Source organism: Ictalurus punctatus, chromosome 25 (assembly GCF_001660625.3).
Source record: "Ictalurus punctatus breed USDA103 chromosome 25, Coco_2.0, whole genome shotgun sequence".
NCBI lineage: Eukaryota > Metazoa > Chordata > Actinopteri > Siluriformes > Ictaluridae > Ictalurus > Ictalurus punctatus.
The window spans coordinates 14,891,738-14,913,430 of NC_030440.2; the positions used below are offsets into that span (position 1 = coordinate 14,891,738).

The 21,693-nt window shown below is 38.5% G+C and overlaps 2 protein-coding genes across 2 annotated transcripts; one reads left to right on the forward strand and one right to left on the reverse strand.

Annotated features, from left to right (window-relative positions):
* The first annotated feature begins 2,479 nt into the window (after positions 1-2,479).
* On the forward strand, positions 2,480-9,667 carry serinc1 (serine incorporator 1). The gene is made up of 10 exons (XM_017456147.2): positions 2,480-2,636; positions 4,299-4,460; positions 4,622-4,815; positions 4,939-5,018; positions 5,145-5,282; positions 6,148-6,317; positions 7,396-7,486; positions 7,595-7,736; positions 7,849-8,073; positions 8,590-9,667. Exons 1-10 carry the CDS (start codon positions 2,598-2,600, stop codon positions 8,726-8,728), a joined length of 1,380 nt encoding a protein of 459 aa, XP_017311636.1. The 5' UTR covers positions 2,480-2,597; the 3' UTR covers positions 8,729-9,667.
* Positions 9,201-19,796, reverse strand: hsf2 (heat shock transcription factor 2). Its single transcript, XM_017456146.3, has 12 exons — positions 19,585-19,796; positions 17,765-17,873; positions 17,546-17,673; positions 16,949-17,073; positions 16,738-16,813; positions 16,593-16,654; positions 16,321-16,399; positions 15,537-15,652; positions 14,807-15,064; positions 13,556-13,658; positions 13,202-13,262; positions 9,201-12,001 (listed from the first exon to the last, which is right to left on the reverse strand). Exons 1-12 carry the CDS (start codon positions 19,675-19,677, stop codon positions 11,703-11,705), a joined length of 1,509 nt encoding a protein of 502 aa, XP_017311635.1. The 5' UTR covers positions 19,678-19,796; the 3' UTR covers positions 9,201-11,702.
* Between the last annotated feature and the right edge of the window lie 1,897 nt (positions 19,797-21,693).

Consider the following 21,693-nt stretch of genomic DNA (forward strand, 5'->3'; position numbering starts at 1 on the left):
ATTCTGCTGGTAAAGGGAGTGAATCTTTTAGTTTACAGGTATTCTGTTCTATACAACTATTACTGGCAGCTAAAGACTTATATATCATATGACATATGACAGACTGGGTATGTTCTTTGCGTTTAATCTAATTTCATCTATCCAAGTTGCCAAATTGTTCATTTTATGGACATTACTGATACAACTGATTAATTTAATAACAGAAAAATAGATTTATTGTACAATAGGGTCCTCACTGTACAGTAAAGAAATGACTGTTAAAAGCAGCAATACTGTGTTTGTTCTGCTTTGCCAATTCTACTGCACCTTCACTGTGCCACTGAATTGTAAGCTCCATAAAGTTTATATTGAAATGAAGTTGTGTTCTATAACGCAACAGCAATCTAAAGCACAAGGCAAAGTCAACAAGTTTGAAAAGATGTTTTCTTTAAAGTGTTCAAAATTCTGTCCAAGATGAGCATGGAGGGAATAATTGTGAATATACTTCTATTTGTAAGATCTACTGTAAGTGCAAATAAAGATGCCAGGGCAAAGAATACAGAAAAAATGTAAAATGATTAAATGCGCTACTGAACTGTGTCATAAATATTTTTGTGTATGGGACTGTATATATGTGAAGTGTTGGTTTGTTGTTTTTGTGGAAGCAGTACCCACAATAGAATTCCAAGTAGAATACGGAATTATAGAATCGTCTCGTCACCATAGTTTCCGGAATATGATGTCACTTTGGTAAAGGTTAGGTTAAATCCTTACACACCAACGCTTCATTTATTCTGTGACAAGACACACAAGGGAGCGAAAATGAATGTTCACTTTTGCAAATCTGTGGATAGTGATGATAGCGATGGAAATGAAATTAATAACCCCAACAAAGAGGAAAAGAAGGGGAAGAAATTGAGCTGGTGGAAGAAAAAGAAGTCATCTAAAACAGAGGAAGAAGGTAACGGGACACTGGAGAAGAGTGAAACACCACAGACCAGCTAATATTTCCATATCTATTACTATAAACATTTCGATGACTGTTAATATTTATTTATTTATGCCACTGAAGAGGGACCCACGGTGAAGGATGGAAAAGGTGTTCGTGAAGCCGTTCAGGAGATGCTCAATATGCTCCACCCACTCCCTCTGGGTAAGTGATGGAAATAATCTCTAGATGTAATTGTAATCAGAAAATAGCTTACCAAACTACTGGAAAAATAAATAATCAACACTATATTACATTACACATCTGGACAGGAACAGTGCCTGTGGAAGTGGAAGCTGGAGCTTCTGGGACAGTAAGCTGGAGCGTGAAGTCTCAGAAACTACTGGGGCACCAAGGAGCAGACGCCTGGTCGATCGGATAGTGAACTCATGTCTGTTTTCCAACAGAGGAAAACAGTTGTTGTTTTTCAACGTGCTAACCACTAAGCCACCGTCCGCCCAAAAGTAAAAATATAAACAGTAAATAAAAAGTAAATACAAATAGTGCACTATGCCGTATTTAGACAGTATTGTGAATACTGTATTAGTATTTGATGCCTTTTTTAAAAGTGTAACTTGGTTAACATGTATATCTGTACAGTGTTCAATAAAATGGCAGGACATTTATAACAGTAATTAAACATATACTAAGACTCCCAGCTCTTTAAATGGTTTAGATGCAGCTGGGCTTAACTCTGCTAAACCTGCTATTTTCCAGGATAGGTTTAGAGCATGCGTTGTTGCCATGGTAACTGCAAACTGAATCGTGTAATCGCTCTCTCTGGAATGTAAAAAAAATAAATAAAATTCTCTTTGACTCTACCCTGTCGCTTGGTCTTGGTCTCCAGCATTCCTCAAGCATCTTACTTCTGGTGAATCTGCAGCATTTTGATCATCCAGAAAAGATCATGGTAATGTTAATGCTTTTAAAAGGTTAGCTAATGACTAGTAATAGTATTCGTAGTGGAAACCATTAGAATTTCTGAGAAGGTTTCTATTGGGATTCTTTTTTTTCAGCATGGAGGTATTAGATTTTGGAAATGACCCAAATAGGGACAAGGTCACAGCAAGGTCAAATTGAAATTGGTTTTCTTCAATAGCTTCCTTCCTGTTGAAGTATATTTTAAGAGTAATTCAAGCATACAAATCAATAACTAGTAGGACTGGACTTGTAGGCGATGGAGGCCTCAGTGTCGACGCCGTTGGCGTCAAGTTAAGTGCATTGGCAGTGCTGTTGCACTTATGGTTGGTTTCAGAAAAGTCCAAAATAATCCACTTCAAGACATTTGTTAGCAGCAGATAAGCTGGTGTGGGTGCCAAAAACGATATTATACGTAGGTTTTTATTTTTTTATTTTTGAGAGACTGGTGGGCTAGCCTTGTTAGCCCAACTCCCCCTGTCTAGCACCAATGAAAGAAGTAGGGATTTTATTTATTGATTGATTTATTTTTGGCTTGGCCGAACCAAAAGTATTTTTTTTAAGTCCCACTTGTTGTACCCCATTAAAATACACATAGCATACGTCAACCCTTCGACTTTTACACTGAAATGCTGATATTGCGCCGTTTCATTTTCTGTAAACACACCGCAGCCATCTTCGGTATTTTGCCGTCAGACTCTGCAGTGAAAAGATGGGCTCTGTTCTTGGGCTTTGTTCTATGGCGAGTTGGGTATGTTTTCACATTTTAATCGGGATTAATAACAGCCAGAAAATAGAGATGTACAACATTAACTCATTCTTATCACTGGAAAATTTGTCATTATATGAAATAAAATAATAATAATAATAATAATAATGATAGCAGCAGTATGAAATGGTGACTCGTTTCATCGTGACTTGCATTTAAACGACCTGTTTACACCTTTAAATTATTACGAGTTGTAAAATGATGTTTAAATACTTGTGTTCTTTTCATTTTTGTACATCTGTTCAGTACAATACATTAGATAGTCGGCTGTCAAGCTCGTTTTCTGTCGGCTTTACATGTTTACTGGGTGGTTCCTCTGGCCTGGAGATATTCTCAGCGCTGTGCTCTAGCTAGTTAATGTTATTAACCTTTTAACTGTCGCTGTTTAACTCAGATGACAAGATCATATTTGAACTGTATCGGATATTATCTTCATATTCATATTCGCTCATGTGATTAGACATGGGAAGCACGGCAAACCCGAGCTAACCTGTATTGTTATTGTGATTACGCCATTCTTAGCATAGCATATCATAGCCTAGCCTAGCATAGCATAGCTTGGCGTGTTTTTTTTTTTGTGTGTGTGCGCCTGTGTTGCGCCACAGCAAGCAAAACAAATATCATGTGTCAGGTGTTAACAAGACAGAAATAGCTACAAACACGTGTGCACTCGTTGACAAGTACAGAAAACAAGATTAGCTTGTTTTTAGTTTCACTTTAGCAAATATTTGTGTCGACTTAATTTTAGGTGACATTTCCGGTATTTGTGGCATGACGTCATATCGTTAGCTGGACACGTAATACGCCTTTTTTAAAAAATTGAATATTATTACAACAGTTTGGTTGTTTTAGTATGGATTAAATGTTAATCTAGATTAGTCACCAGACTGAGGGAAACGCTTGCTTGTTTATGTAATGGTTGTTTATGGTTGGACAAAGTGATATGATCTCAGTATCACGATAAATTTATTATTATTTTTTTCACCTTGTTAAAGAATGCATTTTTGTAGACATCACGGAAACCACGGTTTTATTTACAGACTACTTTCTTAGATGACACGATACTCACCATGCGTCATGAACAGTGATGCATTAATCCGAGGAGTACTAGTAGTATACCAGGTTTAAAGCTCTGGATCGATATCAGATTTGATTTGGCATGTGTATAACAAAGGAATAATCCACAGCCAGGTTTATGTTACACGATTTTAATGCACGATATAGAGGCAAAGAACCACCTGACGTGAAGCGGAGTGCATTAAAATGGTGTAACGCACACCTAGCTGTGGATTATCCCGCTTATACCATGATCGCTTTCCATCATTGAGAAGTTAAATCTGTTGTTTATGTTTTTCATTGCAAAATTTGACTGAAATTATAAAATATAACCGTAAATTTTTGTTAGTTATTTTATATATAGATCTTTAGGATGCTCGCTCTGATTAAACTGGTGTTAATTCCTTGTGATGTTTTTTTTCTTACATTTCTCAATATTTAATGTCGTCATCATCTCCGGTTTGTCAAATTCATCTTCTGCTTCAGCCCATTTATCAAAACTGACATACAAAAAAATAAAATAATCCATTTAGCAAAGTAAGGCAATTAGACTAAACTCTGAAATACAACCCTTTTCTTTCTTTTTAGATCCCCTGCCTTTGTGGCAGCGCTCCTTGCCTTCTGTGCAGATGTTGCCCCAGTGGAAACAACTCCACAGTCACGCGGCTCATCTACTCCTTCTTCCTGCTTCTGGGAGTTGGCATCGCCTGCATCTTGCTGATGCCTGGCATGGAGGGACAGCTCAAGAAGGTTCTTTTTATATATATTATTTATATATATATATATATATGTGTATGTATATATATATATATATGTCTATAAAGTTTTTAAAAATCATTTCAATCTTTTCCAACTGTATTGCTGAGAACAAGAACTCATTAGTAAATGTTCGATATTGCGTTGGACTGCAGATTCCAGGCTTTTGTGAAGGTGGAATGGGAACCTCGATCCCAGGCGTTAAGGGTCACGTGAACTGCGACGTGCTGGTGGGCTACAAGGCAGTGTACCGTGTGTGCTTTGGCATGGCCATGTTCTTCCTCCTGTTCTCGCTCCTTATGATCAAGGTCAAGAGCAGCCAAGATCCACGAGCTTCTCTGCATAACGGGTACGTGAACTACTTAGCAAATAATAATCAAATATTTATGGAGCTGATGGTAGATTAGACTGGATATATATATCATTTGTAAGTCAAAGCCTATCTGATCATTTTCTTTCCAATTCCTTGCAGGTTTTGGTTCTTCAAGTTTGCTGCTGCCACTGCTATTAGTGTTGGAGCGTTCTTCATTCCCGAGGGTCCTTTTACAACCGGTAAGAAGGATTTCAGTCATGATGCTCATAATTACATAACCATTGCACCGACTGCATGAAGAGCCAAAGCACCATTTTCTCCAGCGTACCAGGAAACTAACATGGTTTCTCGTGCTCGTCTTTTAGTGTGGTTCTACGTTGGCATGGCTGGCGCTTTCTGTTTCATTCTGATTCAGCTGGTGCTTCTGATTGACTTTGCTCACTCCTGGAACGAGTCCTGGGTGGAGAAGATGGAGGAGGGAAACTCTCGCTGCTGGTATGCAGGTAAGCACGAGAAACAAGCCGTGTACACACGTACGCTACCGGTCAAAAGTTTGTGGACAGTTGACGAAATGTTTCTCATGATGTTAAAAACCTTTTGATCTGAAGGTGTGTGATTAAACGTGTGAAATCGGTGTCGTAGACAAAAATATAATCGTGTCGACATATTCATTTTCTTTCATTAGAAAACTAATATTTTATTTACAAAATAAATCTGTTTTTAAACGGATGACTCGGAGGGAAATATTCCGAAAAGCAGTCGATAAGAGTCCAGCGTCGGTGGGAACTCCTTTAATACTGTTTAAAAAGCTTCTCAGGGAAATTCCTCAAGAAATCGTTCGGGAAAACGCCAAGAATTCATTTCTGGAAATTCTAGGTGAAAAGGGTGTCGACTTTGAAGATGATAAAATATTAAATTATTTAGATTTATTGAATTTTTTTTATCACAAAATAATTCCCATAGCTCAATTTGTGTCACTCCAGAGTTTTGATGATTTTATTATTATTCTAAAATGTTGAGGAAATAATAATAATAATAATAATAATAATAATAAAGAATAATTTTGTCTAAACTTTTGACTGGTAGTGTAGCTGTGTTAAGGTTTTTATTTTTATTTTAAATAATATAATTATTGGGTGTTCTTTTTGACTCCTTCTTTTTGTCCTGGGAATTCAGTACGTTTGGAAAAGTACGAAAAGCAGTCCAGGAAAATAATTTCCATCTCATTTGAAAACAGCGAGAGTTTTTATGTACAAAGAAATGTATTGTGTTTTGTACAACATTAAAGGTATTGCAGAGAGTTGTGCTAACTAATAGTAGTTAATGTGCTCATAATATTTTTCCGTTTCTGTTACCTGTGCTCTGCAGCTCTTCTTACTGCCACAGCCGTGAACTACGCCCTGTCCTTCGTGTCTCTGGTGATGTTCTATGTGTACTACACCCACACTGACGGCTGCACTGAGAACAAGGCCTTCATCAGCGTCAACATGCTGCTGTGTGTGGGAGCCTCCGTCATGTCCATCTTGCCCAAAATTCAGGTAACGGACTCTCGATTAAACAAGCGTATGAAGTCATTGCTTTGTATTTAATTGGTGCAGTAGTTTCATTGGCTGCCTGTTTGCAAGGTGTGAGCGCAACACTGTTAATCGCAAATGGTTTATTATTAGTTTAGTGGTGCTATTTACATTCGGGAAAACAAGCCTTTATAATATGTTTATAAAATCTGTTCATAGTTGATGAGCCCTACCACTTTCCCTTAAAATACATGTCATGTCTGTAATCGTGTTTCCTTGTTTCACTTCCTTGCCGTGTAGCTCCTCCCTCTGAGGATGCGAAACTAGAGGCGAAAACAATCGAGGACCAATGCCGAATACCTTCCTTTTTAGTTTGGCTTTTAATTGAGTGTTTTAGTCTTTTTCGAGTCTCTTTATTTATAACCTTTTATTTATAGTATTGAATGCTTTGTGTGTTGATGGTGGGGTGGCGTATTGGTATTTTAACATGTAAAACAGTTTGTGTTACATTCTGTTCGTATGAAAAGTGCTATATAAATCAAGGCTGGTTGATAAATGAGATGTCCTCAGTCAGCGAAGACTCGCCCTAAAGAGACTTCACAGGGCGAACGCTTTACAGACAGGACGAAGCGAGCGTACGTATACATATACGACATGCCGTGATTATAAACATCAATGAAAACATGACTGCACATGTTCGACATGCATGTATTATTGCATATAAATGCATTATTTATTGGAATGGACATTTTCAGGAGAGGTTTACATTACAAAACTGTAAAATACATATATATATATATATATACATATATAAGGTGATCTTATCTTATCTGCTCCTCGATCTCGTTTAGTGCAATCGGTCCGTCTTCAAAGATGTCGGGTTTGATTATTGATTTCCGGGTCACAGGCTGAAGGACATTAGGAGGAGGCATTAATTAGAGTTCTGGGATGCACCCTTAGTTTCAGTAGATAGCGTGGGGTCAGTTGTGAGGATGAGGAAGGAGGATTGTTGATCTTTTCATTGCATTTGAATTGAATTGGGGGAGAAAAAAAAAAACCCACAAAAAAAAATCTATTTCTGTCTTTTTCTTTTTTCATTTAGGAGTCCCAGCCCAGATCTGGTCTCCTGCAGTCCTCTGTCGTCACCCTGTACACTATGTATCTGACCTGGTCTGCAATGACCAATGAGCCTGGTAATGTTCCTGAGCTAGTTTAATACAAAGCCATTTACGGCTTGTTTTTTATTTTTATTTTTTTTTTTAAATACGTACTGAATAAATATGGCTTCTTGTTTTTTTTAGATCGCAAGTGCAACCCGAGTCTTCTGGGCATTATTGGCCTGAACAGCACCACCCCAGCTGAAGAAGGTCACGTGGTTCAGTGGTGGGATGCCCAGGGCATTGTGGGATTGATCCTGTTCCTGATGTGTGTTTTGTATTCCAGGTAAGTCACCGTTTGTTTCTAGCATCAAACACCACAGTCACTTTTGAAAAAAACGCGCATGACCGTTTTGTTTATCAGCGCTTATGATGTTTTTTTTTTCTTTTCTTTTCAGCATCCGCAATTCCAGCAACACTCAGGTCAACAAGTTGACACTGACTAGTGACGAGTCTGCTTTGATCGAGGACGGTCCGGCGCCGGAGAATTTTGATGAGGGAGACGATTCAAACCGGGCCATAGACAACGAGAAGGATGGCGTCACGTACAGCTACTCTTTCTTCCACTTCATGCTCTTCCTGGCCTCTCTTTACATCATGATGACTTTGACCAACTGGTACAGGTATGCCAGCGCTAGAACCTAAACATTTATAAACAAGTCCTGCAATCCAGATTTTCACAATCCTTTCCTGTTTAATATCTTAAGCATTATGCTTTATTCTGGATTATATAACCAAGGCATTGAGAATATGTTTGATTGATGTAAAAAGTGTAATTCTTAATATTGTGAATTTTCTATGAGGAGACGTTTAACATATTCCTATGGAAGGCGTCTCGGGTGTAAAGCCCTAACTTTAGGTTTCCCACCATGGGAAAGTCTTCAGGACTAGGAATTATGCAGTTGCTCTCTAACTTGACATTTAAAAAATGTTATGAATTATATAGTATTATATCCTGGAAATCTGAAACAGGGTTTAAAGCGTGGTGGAAATAGATGAATAAATAACCTTTTGAAAGATCTGTAATGCGACCCCGTTTTCACCGGCTCTGTTTGTGTATTTCCGTTTGCCATCGGCAACAAAATAACTCCTAAACGTCCCGGGTTCAAATTCCATCTGCATTCTGTCAATCTTTCCAGCCCCGACGCCAACTACGAGGCAATGACTAGCAAGTGGCCGTCGGTGTGGGTGAAGATCTCGTCCACTTGGATCTGTATCTCGCTGTACGTGTGGACCCTGGTGGCTCCGCTCGTCCTCACCAACCGCGACTTCGACTGACGAGGCAGAAGAAAACAAGCTTTACGCAAACTTAAACCCTTCATCATTGTGAATATCCGCCTGTAAATGAAGGGCAAGTTGGTTCATAATTGTAAATAGCTGAAGCTGGTGCATTCCTGTGTGGTTAATCCTCAGTTTTTGGTTTAACTGTTGCATGTAAAGTAGTGATATTTATTTGTGCTGTACGTCGTTATAAGCGGTCAAAACAATTAGCCAGAATTGAGTTTTTAAGTACGGGATTATTCATGTACGCATCCTGAAAGAAAGATCAGGAGAGATTCTTGGAAAACATTATGATTTAATTGGCTTGGGCTTTGACAGGACTGTTGAAACGTTTGCTTTAAGTTTATTCCTGGATCTATAGGAATGTCACACGTCGTTTTTATTAATATTTCTTGTAGAACGGGCGTAAGAGTGCAGTATTGCAGATTTAGCAAGTATCGTTGCTAAGTAGAAGTTTAGATTTGCTGTGTTTTGTTTTTTTTTCTTTCATTCCTGAAAACACGACATTTAGGACATGATTTCCGTCGCCCATGTGAAATACTGTTTTATTAACTTCAGTGTTAGCAGTTTGGTGCATGTTAATGAATTTCCAGGCTTTTGGTTAGTTAGGACTGCAAAATGCCACAGTGCTAATCCTTTTTGCAACTTGCACAGGTTAGTTGAGTTTTGAAGTTTTATCGTAGTGGAAATGTTCTTGCACTGATTCATTGCTTTACAAACTCATTTTAAGATGTATGTTATAATTTCATACGTATACTTTGCTTCTATACCATGTAGATGTGTGTTACCAGCCTGCTGGAGGTAATAGTCTAGTAGCTGCTGTTAAGTAACATTATTGGTGTTGATGCCTAAGTGTATTTTTTTATTTTTTTTTGTCCTTTTGACATGTGCGTTGTAATCTATCTTGTCTTAATCATTAAAGGTTTAAAACCCCCATCACTGCCCTGTGATTATTGTAGCCTTTTTTTTTTTTTCTTTTTTTTTTAACTGTTTCGATGACATTTTCACTTGGACACGGAAGCAGAAAAATGTGCGATGAAGGCCCTACCCCGTGTCTTTTACTTCCTCTTTCAGTTAATGATACTAGCTCAGCTCAGAGAAGACACTGTCCAAAGATTGACTACATTTACATGGACCGCAGTAATCTAATTATTGACCTTACTCTGAGTAAGACAATAATTTTATTAAGGTGTTTACATGAGTCGCTTTTAGAATACTCCAGTCATGTTCCCGTTTTACATGTAAAAGATCATAATTAGATTAACAGCCCGCGTCATTACGTCACCGCGCCACGCCGTCCGACGTCCCTCCAGAATTTCACGTATCGACATACAGTTGGTCTTCGTTATGGGACCGTATACAGTTTTTATTTATTATTTTTACGAAGGCTCTAAGTGCGGTTAATTATTTGTCGTGCTGTAAATGCTAATAGACAACTGCTTGAAGCGGTGGGTGTGTCCCAAATCGCGTAGCTACCGTCTATATAGTAGTCGAGATACATGTATTTTCCCCCACTACAGGCCTATAGTAGGAAAGTATGCGATTTGGGGCACAGCCGAACTCTCTTGTTCGCCGTAAAACTGCCGTGTGTGATCGTATCCTGTCGCAAAATGCGGTGAAAACTCTCACACGACGTTCATAATGTGATTAAGGTGTTTACATGTCACTACTACACGTCCATAATGCGACTAAAACAGGAGTACTCCACCTGTCTTAATTAGATTATTGCTTACTTCGATTATGACCTTAATTGGATTAAGGTAAGTAAAAATTGCTGTTTACATGGTAGTTTCTTAATTAGAGCATGGTCTTCATCGGATTAAGAGTGGATTATTGTTGTCCATGTAAACGCAGCTATTGTTGACCAACAGAATGAGTATCAGTGAGTGCTGTATTTATCACCATATTACACACACTGAATAGTGTGTACAGCAGGTATGCATTGGTACTGGGATCCAAGGACATAAAAAGGACTTTTTACTCTCAAGCACATGGGACTGGGTGGTGAGATAATGAAAGGAAAAAATAAAAGCCATGTTTATTAAGATGAATGAGTGTAGTCTACCTTCACGGTTATTACTGCATTGATTCATCTTCAGTATCTGCTTTAGTCTTTGTAGGGTTACAGTCGTTACCAATTTGTTTATATTTTGGTAAACAAAATAATGTTAAGTTTGTCTGAACATATTGCGAATAGGTGTAAACACTAACCAGGGGACAGGGTGAGATTGCTCTAATTTTCTGCAGGAGCAGGCACGATGATCAAGAGGGTCTGCAGGAAAGGACAAGATTGGTCAAGAGCATCTGTTGGAGCAGACAGGATATTTAAGAATGTCCGCGGAAGAGGGCGGGACCAGGCGACGGTGTCCGCGGAAGAGGGCAGAGTGATGATTGCTACGATCAGGTAGCTTTCGAATAATACAGCCACCAAATCATACAGACTGACACTAATGGAAGTCATTTTAAGCTTTTAGGTTTTCAGATTTTGGGTTTTGCACATCGAAACAACAATGAGGAGAGGCTTGAATTCCTTGCAACTTCTTTAATACCATGATCAAGCTTGGGATATTGACAAAGCATGAACAGAAAGGCAAATCACTGTACTTTCAGAACATTATTGAACTAATAAGAGTACTGTTATGTACAGAGATCTGAGGGCAGGCACTTCTATACCATGTCACATGACTGTAACCCAAACCAATCTCACGGTCACAGGATTCAATATAAAAAAAGGAAACACAAAATAAAAAATAAAAAAATCTACAAGCTCATCTAACAAATTTGCTGTGATGTAACCCTCGTTTATCCAGGACAAGAGTGAACAAGATCAAAAAGCAGACGTGACATAATGGAATGTCAATGCAAGAAGAAATGTACCAAAAATTGCTTCAAATAAATAGATCATTTTGATGAATATGTACAAGAAAAACAAACAAAACCCCAGTCTGGTCCATTTTGCTTTTTTCCATCATTAGATATCGAGTTGTGGCGGGTCAGCAGGAGGCACGTCCGAGTCCAGTTCACACAGATAGAAGAGTGTGGCTTCGCTGGCTTCTGCCTCAGTCAGGGGCTCGAGACGGATCATTGAGCTGCGTGGAGCCTCTACATTCTGCAGGGATGACTGCAGAAAGTCCATTGGGTCTTCTGTGTTCTCTTTCCCTGAAGCCTGGTTTAGATCTTCAGGCTGTGGTTCTGAAACCGACGGGAGAGGACTGCAACCATCCAGGAAGGCCAGCAGGGGACAGCTGGTGTACTGAATCAACTGTTTATCTGAAACAGGAACAATTATGTTGAAAGGCTCTGTGCTGATCATCAGAAGTTTGAGTTAAAATTCCAGGATTGCCTAAAGAACACTTTGGTCAAAATTAAAATGTACATACTTTCTTTAAAATATAATCAGTTAGCCAGGATGTGATTCGTGTCTGACGTTTGCATCTTTAGTTTAGCCTCGGACCTATTAGGCTTCAAGCAACCAGTAAAACATTCAAACTAAATCCTCACGCTCTCGCCTCAAACGGTGTCGTTTCTCTGGTTTCCGACAGTGGGCCTCAGTTATCAGGAGTTTATTAATAGTGTATAAATGCTTGCTCAAGCCAAAGCAAATGAAATGTTTCTGCAGGAATTTGGCTGGCATTTCAGAAAATTAGCAGCTGATTTGTTTCTTATTTGCCTAACTATGGTAGAAAGCTGGCTCTACCTTCTAATTAACAAAACAATGTTACATCAGACTAGAGAGCTAAATGAAGTAAAATCATCCAAATAACTACTCGAGTACAAGTAGGAGGTGGTTTTAGTAGATGTTTTAAAAGAATAATATTGTAGGTCCAATGCACAAATAAAAAAACTAACTTCAGATACTCAACACAGGTGTCAGGGTGTGTAAATGTAATTTTGGCTTAATGATCACATTCATCCCAGACTGTTTAACCCTCCTATTATGGTATGGGTCAAATTTGACTTTTTCCTCATTTGGGCTAATGAAATTTTGTGCAAATATCTCTTCAGATGGTAATATGAGGTTTCTTCCTCATATCATCTTATGGAGTTTTTCCTCGCCACCGTCTTGCTCAATTGGGGTTAATCCACACATTTAAAATCTGTATCCTGTGTTTATACATTTCTGTAAAGCTGCTTTGAGACAATGTCCGTTGTAAAAAGCGCTATACAAATAAAGTGGAATTGAATTCAAACTGCGGAAGTCATTTTGACCCATAACATAATGGATGTAACTTCCCCCCGCCCCGACATAACAGGAGGGTTAACTCTACACTTGCACTGTATTATGTCTCATGTGTACGTCGCTTACAAGAAAAAGTGTCGAATGAGTATATGTAAATACAAATGCAGGTCCTGAAAGGCTACGGCCACTGAACTGACCTTTCCAGTTTAAATTCATGACGCGGTTCTTAACTAACTTTCACAGCTCAGAGAACCCAATAGGCACCTGATGAGGAATATGTTAACAATTACCTCCATTGTCTTTCTCAGTCTTAGCAGAAACATCTCCACCTTTTGAGTTTGAGCCGGTTTCCTGTGGCGAAGATAACAAGGATGAATCGGGTAAATCATAACATCAGACAGTGCCTTGCCATTCATCACTTAAATTAAAGTTTTCTTTTAAATGCTGGACTTCGGTTATATGAAAAGCCTAACGGACAGGACTCGCTGTATCAGTGCAGGCGACCCGATCATGAGATCTGTACACAATATGAAACTGTGACGCTATAGAAAATGAAAATGAACAGAGAGGTGCTTCTAATGGAAGCGAGACATAGGAGATGGCTGGGCAGAGATCAGCTCATGTTCACCATCACACGCACAAACCTGTAGAACGCTGGAGTCGGTGGAGAACTGTTTTCCATACAGCATGGCCTGAAAGTCTTCCAAGCTGCAGTCAATACTGTCCAAGTAGTCCATCAGCTCAACTCTGTTCAAGAGACCATACTGGTTGATAAACAATGCCACACCTAGGGCAATTTACAGTAGCATTTGGATTCATACCTTCACTCTTTTCTGTTTGAAGTGGCAGAGAAAAGAACCTAATAAGTCAGGTGTTTTCCGCTAACGTTTTTACCAGCAAGTCGACTGGCTCTTTTTCTACTGAAGGACTGACCTTATGTTATATAGGCATCATGTGAGTGCCTCGTTTCATATCTGACACAGTGGCCTGTCTCTACTCATTTTCAGCTTCATGTATCAATCTTTTAGTAAAGTTGCGTGTAAATGTTTGCGTAAGCCAAGCTGAACTAAAATTTTCGGGAATGCTGATGTCCTTCGTATTCCCACGTGTATACTGATCACCTGTGAAGTGCGAAGCGTGTACCAGACACAGATTATTTACATGTAGTGATGCCCACAAAACTCCATAAAAGTGCCCAGACAGCTGACAGACCGGCCCGTCCTCCGTTTATCCGGCTGTATTTCTTTTGTTAGAATTGAATGGTTTGTTTAATTTGTTTTGAATTTCCAAGTCTGCATTGGCTTGCTTGCTTTCTTTCTTTATTTCTTTCATTTTCCTTAATTAATGCCAATAATATAAAATGGCTGCTTTTTTACAACATTAGCTATATAATAATACAATAAATACTTCCTTCAGACATTCAACAGGGGGTGCACATTTAATTTTAGCTTAATGATCACGTTAATCCCAGACTGTTTAACCCTCCTATTCTATTAAGGGTCAATTTCATCCATTCCCACATTTGAGATGTCTGAAATATTGGTTAATCTCTCTCTTTCTCTTTCTGAGCTGTTCTTTGCTGTTTTTGTGTGCACTTAAACTGTCATTTTGACCCATAACATAATGGATACAACCAACCAAACACCCCCCCCCCCCCCCACACACACACACACACACACACACACACATAACAGGAGGGTTAATGGTATTCCTAGTCGCTGACCTAATGGGCTAGCATGAGGATGTGTTTTTGATTGAGAGTCCAATCCTACTACTACAGGGTTGAGAACTATACCATTAAACAGGTTTACTAGTTTTCTGAACAAGCCCTGGCTCCAGCATTGGAGAAGGTCTATAAAGCTCCAGCAAATGGATGCAGTCCGTTTCTGACTTACTTGCCCAAAAGGTTAATGTTCTGAGAAATGGTGCCGCTCTCATTGAGGATGGAGTCCATCATCTTCACAGGGTCCTCCTGACTCAGAACTGAACATTGGTTTAATTGCAAGGCGCTGCTGGTTGGTTGGTTGTTGTCGGAGCTTCTGGATGTTTCGCCTTCAGCTTGAAAAGTAGTGTCTGTTGGTATCTGTCCATTTGTGCTCTCCTTTTCTGTGGTCTCACTGTTGTCACAGTCTACCTCAATTATTTCAACATCCCTACAGAAAAATATATATAAACACTTTTTTTTTTTCTTTTTTTTTCTTTTTTTAAATGCAACACAGAGTTCCAAGTCAAACAACTGAAATTGTTATTGAATTTTTTTTTAAAATTTGGGTATGACGTAGAGCAGTAGCTTTATTTCTACCCTCCCAATTTTAAACGAAGAAACACATCTATGACATCACCTAGAGCGAAATCCACAGCACGTAGCTTGCTAGTGTAAATGAAGGGTAGAGACGCGTTTATTTACTTGAAATATAAAAACCCTTGACTTTTGGTGTCCATATTGTACTAAGTACTCTCTAACAGGGATTTAGCTAGACCCTGAGGATATGTTTTTGAAAGGAGACGACTTCTGTAATGTAGACGTCTCTGTCTAGATAAAAGTGTCTGCCAAATGCAGTAAGTGTAATAAGATAAAGAGCTCCACTTTGATTAGGAAAAAAACTCAAAACACACAGAGCTTACCCCTCATCTACCACTCTCGTTGTGTCCACTGTGACTTCTGCGTCTTCGTTCGTGATATCACAGATGATGACATCATCGGCAACGTCAGTGTTGTTCTTCAGACCACTGACTGCAGACTGATAGAGAGAGATAGAGAGGGGCAGAGAGATTAACAGGATGATTCCACAATTATATGATGTAGCTAAATTAATATACAGGTACATCTAAAAAAAATATTTGAATATCGTGGAAAAGTTCATTCCCCCCCCCCATAATTTAATTTAAAAAAAAGTCTAACTTTCATAAATTTGACATTTCTGTATTATAAATTCTTTATTTGAATATTTTGAGATACTGGATTTTTGATTTCCGTGAGCTGTAAGCCGTAGTCATCGAGATTAAAACAAAAAAAGGCTTGAAATATTTCACTTTGTGTAATGAATCTAAAATATATGGAAGTTCCACTTTTTGAATTAAATTACGAGAAAAAAAAAATGTAATTTTTTTTTTTTTTTTTTTAAAATGCACCCGTGTACATGAATAAGTTTCCAATCATTGTGAAAATAACGATGATTCTCGTGACCTAACCCATATCCAGATACAAGTCTGAAATCTGAACGCGTACAATAGAGTTCTATTTAGAGCCTCATATTAAGGTTAATTGTTATTTTGCATTTGCAGAGACAATTCTTTCCTGGAAGAGTCTCCAGTTCTCATGACCCAGCATTTTACACAGTTAAAATCATTATCAAGGCTTGTGCCACTTCAACCGCATAATGTGAATACAGCATGGACAAATACATACGTTGCTGTGGTCCACTGGTTCCTCGTAGATCTGGGAAATGAATTTTGACTTCTTTCCATTGCTGCTCAATAGCAGAGGTCTGGTTGTGACATTGAGGGGAGGGGGGGGAGGGGACAAAAAAGAGAAATAAGCCAGGAGTCTAGACACAGTAAACTAAAATAAATAAACAGAAATCATGTGAAAGGTAGATCTTTCTTGACAACAGGCAGAATTCAGCTATTAAAAGGACCTAAAGCATATAAAATATAAAAAGATATAAAAACGAAAGCTACCTCTTGCGTTTTAAGTTCAGCACACGGTTATTCTGGACCAGCGTGATGATGAACTGCACAAGCTAACATGAAAGAAAAGAAAGAAGAACAGAAACATCATGCACTTTGTACCAATTACCAATGATTTTGATTGGATTTGACGTACCTCTTTTATAGCGTGTTGCTGTTGCGCATGCTTCTGCCTGAGATCGGACATCTCTCTCCACAGAGCCTCGTTCTCGCTGAATGAAAACGACGACCGAAAACGGAACGAGAGAGACACTCGTTATTATTAGTATCACCGCATCGTGGTACGCATGCGCAATAATACTTGGAAAAGCACGTAGAGATTCAATATTACAGCAACCTTGATTTACCGTTTTAAAGTGGCGAGCCTGGCGTCCATGTTTTCCTGTTTGTCGTGCACGGTTTGAACACTAGACAGAATCTTGGACAGATCCTCTTGCCTCAGTTTGCTGTCTTCTGGTCTGGCACTGGAGACCTAAGACACGGATGGAACGTTTGGACATAGATTTCGTGCGCAGTCTGTAAAACCTACGTAATATGCAGTTTGCTCAGTCTTCACCTTAAAACTCAGGAGAAAAAGAATGAACCACTCTCTGAGGTGCATTCAACTGAGTCTTGAGTACAGAAATTCATTCTTTGCATCAATGAAGCAGGACAAGGACATTCATATTTCCTAACATTTTAAAACATCAATAAGACTACACAGGGGGGAATGAGAGGCTATGGCAGTGAATATTTAGGTCATTTATGGGAGGAGTCTCCAGTGTCAGTGCATGTAAGTCAACTATAACTAAACTGGTTAATAATCAAGAACCTAATATAATCCATTTTCATACATTAGATTTGCTGAATCGATATCGACTGTCCTCGGACGCAGTCCGTAAATTAATATCAACACTCTTAGAACCTCCATGAATTCCAGCTCAGCTCGAACATCCCGAACCAACCTTTCTTTTTATATTCTCCAGTAAATCGTCTCGGCCGTTCCGAAAGTAAGGATGCTGGAATTCAACCGGTCCGTCCCGCTCTTGCTTCACTATGCCAGTGTCGATGTGCATCACCTTGCGAAAGCCATCTGTGAAAAGAAATCAAACTCGATTTTTTTATTTAGCCTGAATTACAGACAACACAAATGGATCACGTAATTACAATGAGAATTCCCTTACACATGTTCAGCTGTCGGACAAAACTGGCCATGTTGTTGTGCTTAAAAAACTTTGGCAGGATTTCTTTGGCGAACCGTTGCTCATCTAGCACAAGGAAACTGTTACCCTCCTGTAAGAAAGAAAGATGGTGTCTGTTAGTAGCGATTCGAATCTACACAGCCACACATCCACACTCGTGTTATACAATTCCTACAAAATTCATCAGTAACGTAAATACATCCCGATGCAGGCTTTTCCTCATTCTTAGTAAAATAAAGAACGATGCCACCACTACGCTCTGAGATTCGTTCTTTAAGCCTGTTTAACACTGTGCGATTGCAGTGACTTGATGGTACTATTCTGTCCGTTCACATGTTTGTTTGTTTCATCATTGCCGCTATAGTATTTGTAGTTGTCCAGAGAGTTTTTGTGTCATCCTATTGGTGGATTTTTGGTGGACTCGAGTGTTGCAGCAGCGTTCACACACTCAGTACGTTTACATGGACAACATTATTCCGATATTAACCCGATTAAGATGATACTCTGATTAAGAAACTACCACGTAAACCTTAATCCTGCTAAAGTCATAATTGAAGTAAACACAAATCGAGTTAAGGGTCCGCTGTCATTATACAGTACGACAGTGGCATCTAGAGGCAGTTTTAAATAAAGTGGCCTCTAGAGAGAAAACTATCACTGACAAATTTTGTTGTGTTATTTGAAGTGTTGTTTTTTTTATTATTGACTTTGGATGCCTTTATTTGCATTTGTTATTTGGCATGTTACTTTTTGCTTCAGTTTGTATGTGTATCATTTATTTACTTTAATACCTATTCATAGTTAATATTTATTTAATTTGAAAAGGCACAGGACATTTGCACGCTACAGTCAGTGCTGTTCGTTTTTGTAATAAATTTCAGCAATATTTTTCTTTCGGTGTCATTCTCTAACCGGTTATTGGCAGAATCCATGATCGCGCGACCTCTAATCAGAAATGGCCTCCGTGCAAAAGACGAAGAACAACGATCTTAATGTTTCATGACAGTTAAATAAATAAATAAATAAACAAACCAACCACTACACAGGGTACAAAGTCAACAAAGTGAACAAGCAGTAATAAGTAAATAAGGTCATGTTAATCATTTATAAATGATAAGAATGAGCAGAACGTTGTTACTGAGTTACATATGACAGAAATGTAGAAATCCCAGTATTAAATATCACATTGCCCTTGGGTGTTATAGTAGGATAATGATAACTATCCATGAGTAAGCCATTATTAATATTTAGGATCAATTTTACTTCCAGGTGCGTTCAAATGTGCAGCATTTAACCGTCTGAGCGAGCCTGTCTCAATCCCAAACTTTCATATTTATAATATTTTCTATTTTATTCAAGTCTAAGTATCTTCATGTAACACGCCCTGATATGCAAATTACACAATGAATATGCAAATTATAGTTATTGCATAACTAGTTTCTTAGCTTGGTAATTATTTTTTCTTGCAATGCAAAAAGTATGACTTGGTTAGCCACAAGAGAGCAAAATAAATTCAATAATAATAATAATAATAATAATAATAATAATAATAATGGGACACTTTACTGTGCGCGTGTACCGTTAGCTAGCTGGCCTGTGTTAGCAGCCGCAATACAAACAAACATGACATGCTTAAATACCCGTTACTAGCTAAACGAGCTAACAGAAACATATCTACGTAGCATCTAATGGATTAAATAACTGATGTTAGTAGATAAAAATGTCGTATTGCTTAGCTAGTAGCTAACAATGCTACAGCTAACGGTTAAGTTGCTCTCCTCAAAGCACTTTTTTGATCTAACCTGACTCCAGCAAATGAATTCATTAGTGTCAGAATCTTCCACCAGAGTCCACAGCTTGGTGAGAAACGCAGGAACATTAGAGTTGTGTTTCATTTTGTTAACTGAAGAGGGGAAGAATCCCGTGTTTTGTTAACAGGTTAGCTCTGTTTTTTTTTTTAAGGACAAAAACACTTGCAGCAGGGAAAATAACGACGCACACGTTGACACCACTTCCGGTTCACGTTTGTAGGCGATGTGATTGGTTGTCCGCGGAGTGACGTCAGCGATGCGTGTAGTCTGCACGTGCAGCAGGGAAAATAACGACGCACACGTTGACAGTACTTCCGGTCTTTACTGATACCTGTACCTTCTCTAACAGTGAGAGTGGGAACCCGAGTCATTTGTTCTTTTCGTGGAGTGTCCCCATGCTCCCTGGGATAGACTCCAGGTTTCCCCATGACCCTGAAAAGGATAAAGCAGTATAGAAGTTTTGTTGTTTGTTTGTTTGTTTTTTTGGAGAGAATTGAGTAATTACTGTTTCTCTAAAGTTAATTTAAGTTGTGATTTGAGCATCAAGGAGGTTATTTGCTATTTTGAACATAAAATCAAGGCGCTAGAAGCTACGATGAAGTTCTTTATTCTTGTGTCTGTATAATTTGATCTTCACAAGCAAAGGTTTCTTCACAGATCACCTAGGTTTGTGTAAGTTTTACATGAAATGGAGTATTACATTAAATCCTTGTGGTTACTCGATAACAAAAAAATGATTTATTTTCTAGTATGCTATATGTGCCGTGAGTAATAAATGTTATATTGTTATTTATTTATTTAGCTTTTTTTCAATACAATATATTGAAATGGATGTATATGTATGTATGTGTGTGTGTGTGTGTGTGTGTGTGTGTGTGTGTGTGTGTGTATACAATTGCTTGGGATTATATGCATTGCATGTGTATGATTGAAAGCTATCTACACACTGTTGTTATTTCTTTGCATTAAAACTTCAATTCAGTTTTTATTAAATCAGTTCTCCTCTGTGATTCTGTCTTGTACATTTTACAATGTTTCAGTTATACAGTTTGGGAAAATCCAGCTGGAAACAAAATACATTGCTGTAATACCTTTTTCTTTTGCGTATATCCCAATCAAATGGAAGGTTCTAGTATTTTAGTGAAAATAGAGAAAACCATGTTCAAGGTATGTTCACACATGCACCGGTTTTATCGCTGCAAGTCACCAGTAGGCGTTCCTACTACTGGTTGCCATAGTGACATCAGTGGGTGGAGCAACAGTGGGTAGCATTCTACTTTTGACAACAAACTCGTTTTCTTGCTAAAATGAAACCTCCTGGAGGGAAAGCGTTTTTAAATAAAATTCGCCAGTGTAACACTGCGGCCAGCTATAAGCTCTCATTGAAAATGAATTTTCTCCGGTCGCATTACTGCTGTCAGTCGCTGTAGGTGTGAATGTACCTTTAAAGATTTCATTTACGTTCCACTGTATGAAGAAACAAATTTTAAGCAGTATGCAATAGGAAATGAGTCCTCACTTTGTTAATTAGCATCCGCATCAGTCTCACATCAGCTAAATAATCATCTCCTTAGTGGACAGATCTCTGTTCATGCTAACATTGGTGGGGAAACAATCACTGAGTCATTCACTCACTTGTGATGGCTGTGTTGTCTTATTATTAATTTCTTTTTATTTGATCACGTAATCATTTTAAACTTTGTCCAGCTCTGGTCTACTACGCCGCCATGTCATAAGACCCTGGTGTGATCCTGAGAGCAGGCCCCTGACCAGGTTAAAGTGATTAGTGAAGAGGAATGTATGAATGGATTTATGCCACAAGCTGTGTCACATGTTATGAACAAATGCTTAGACCTGTTGATATATTTTACTAATAAATAGCTTTTTTTATTGTGATTTTTTTTATTTATTTTTTTATTTTTATTGCAGAACATGGTCATTGTACATGACACAACAGAACTATGTACAGACCAGAGGAGAAAACAAACAAATAAATAAAGGGTAGGGGTGGGAGGAGGGGGTCACAAGCTATTAGCACACACCTAAGATGCCAACTACTGCCTCTTTAGGGTGACCTTAAATTTTCTCAGCTGCCCTATT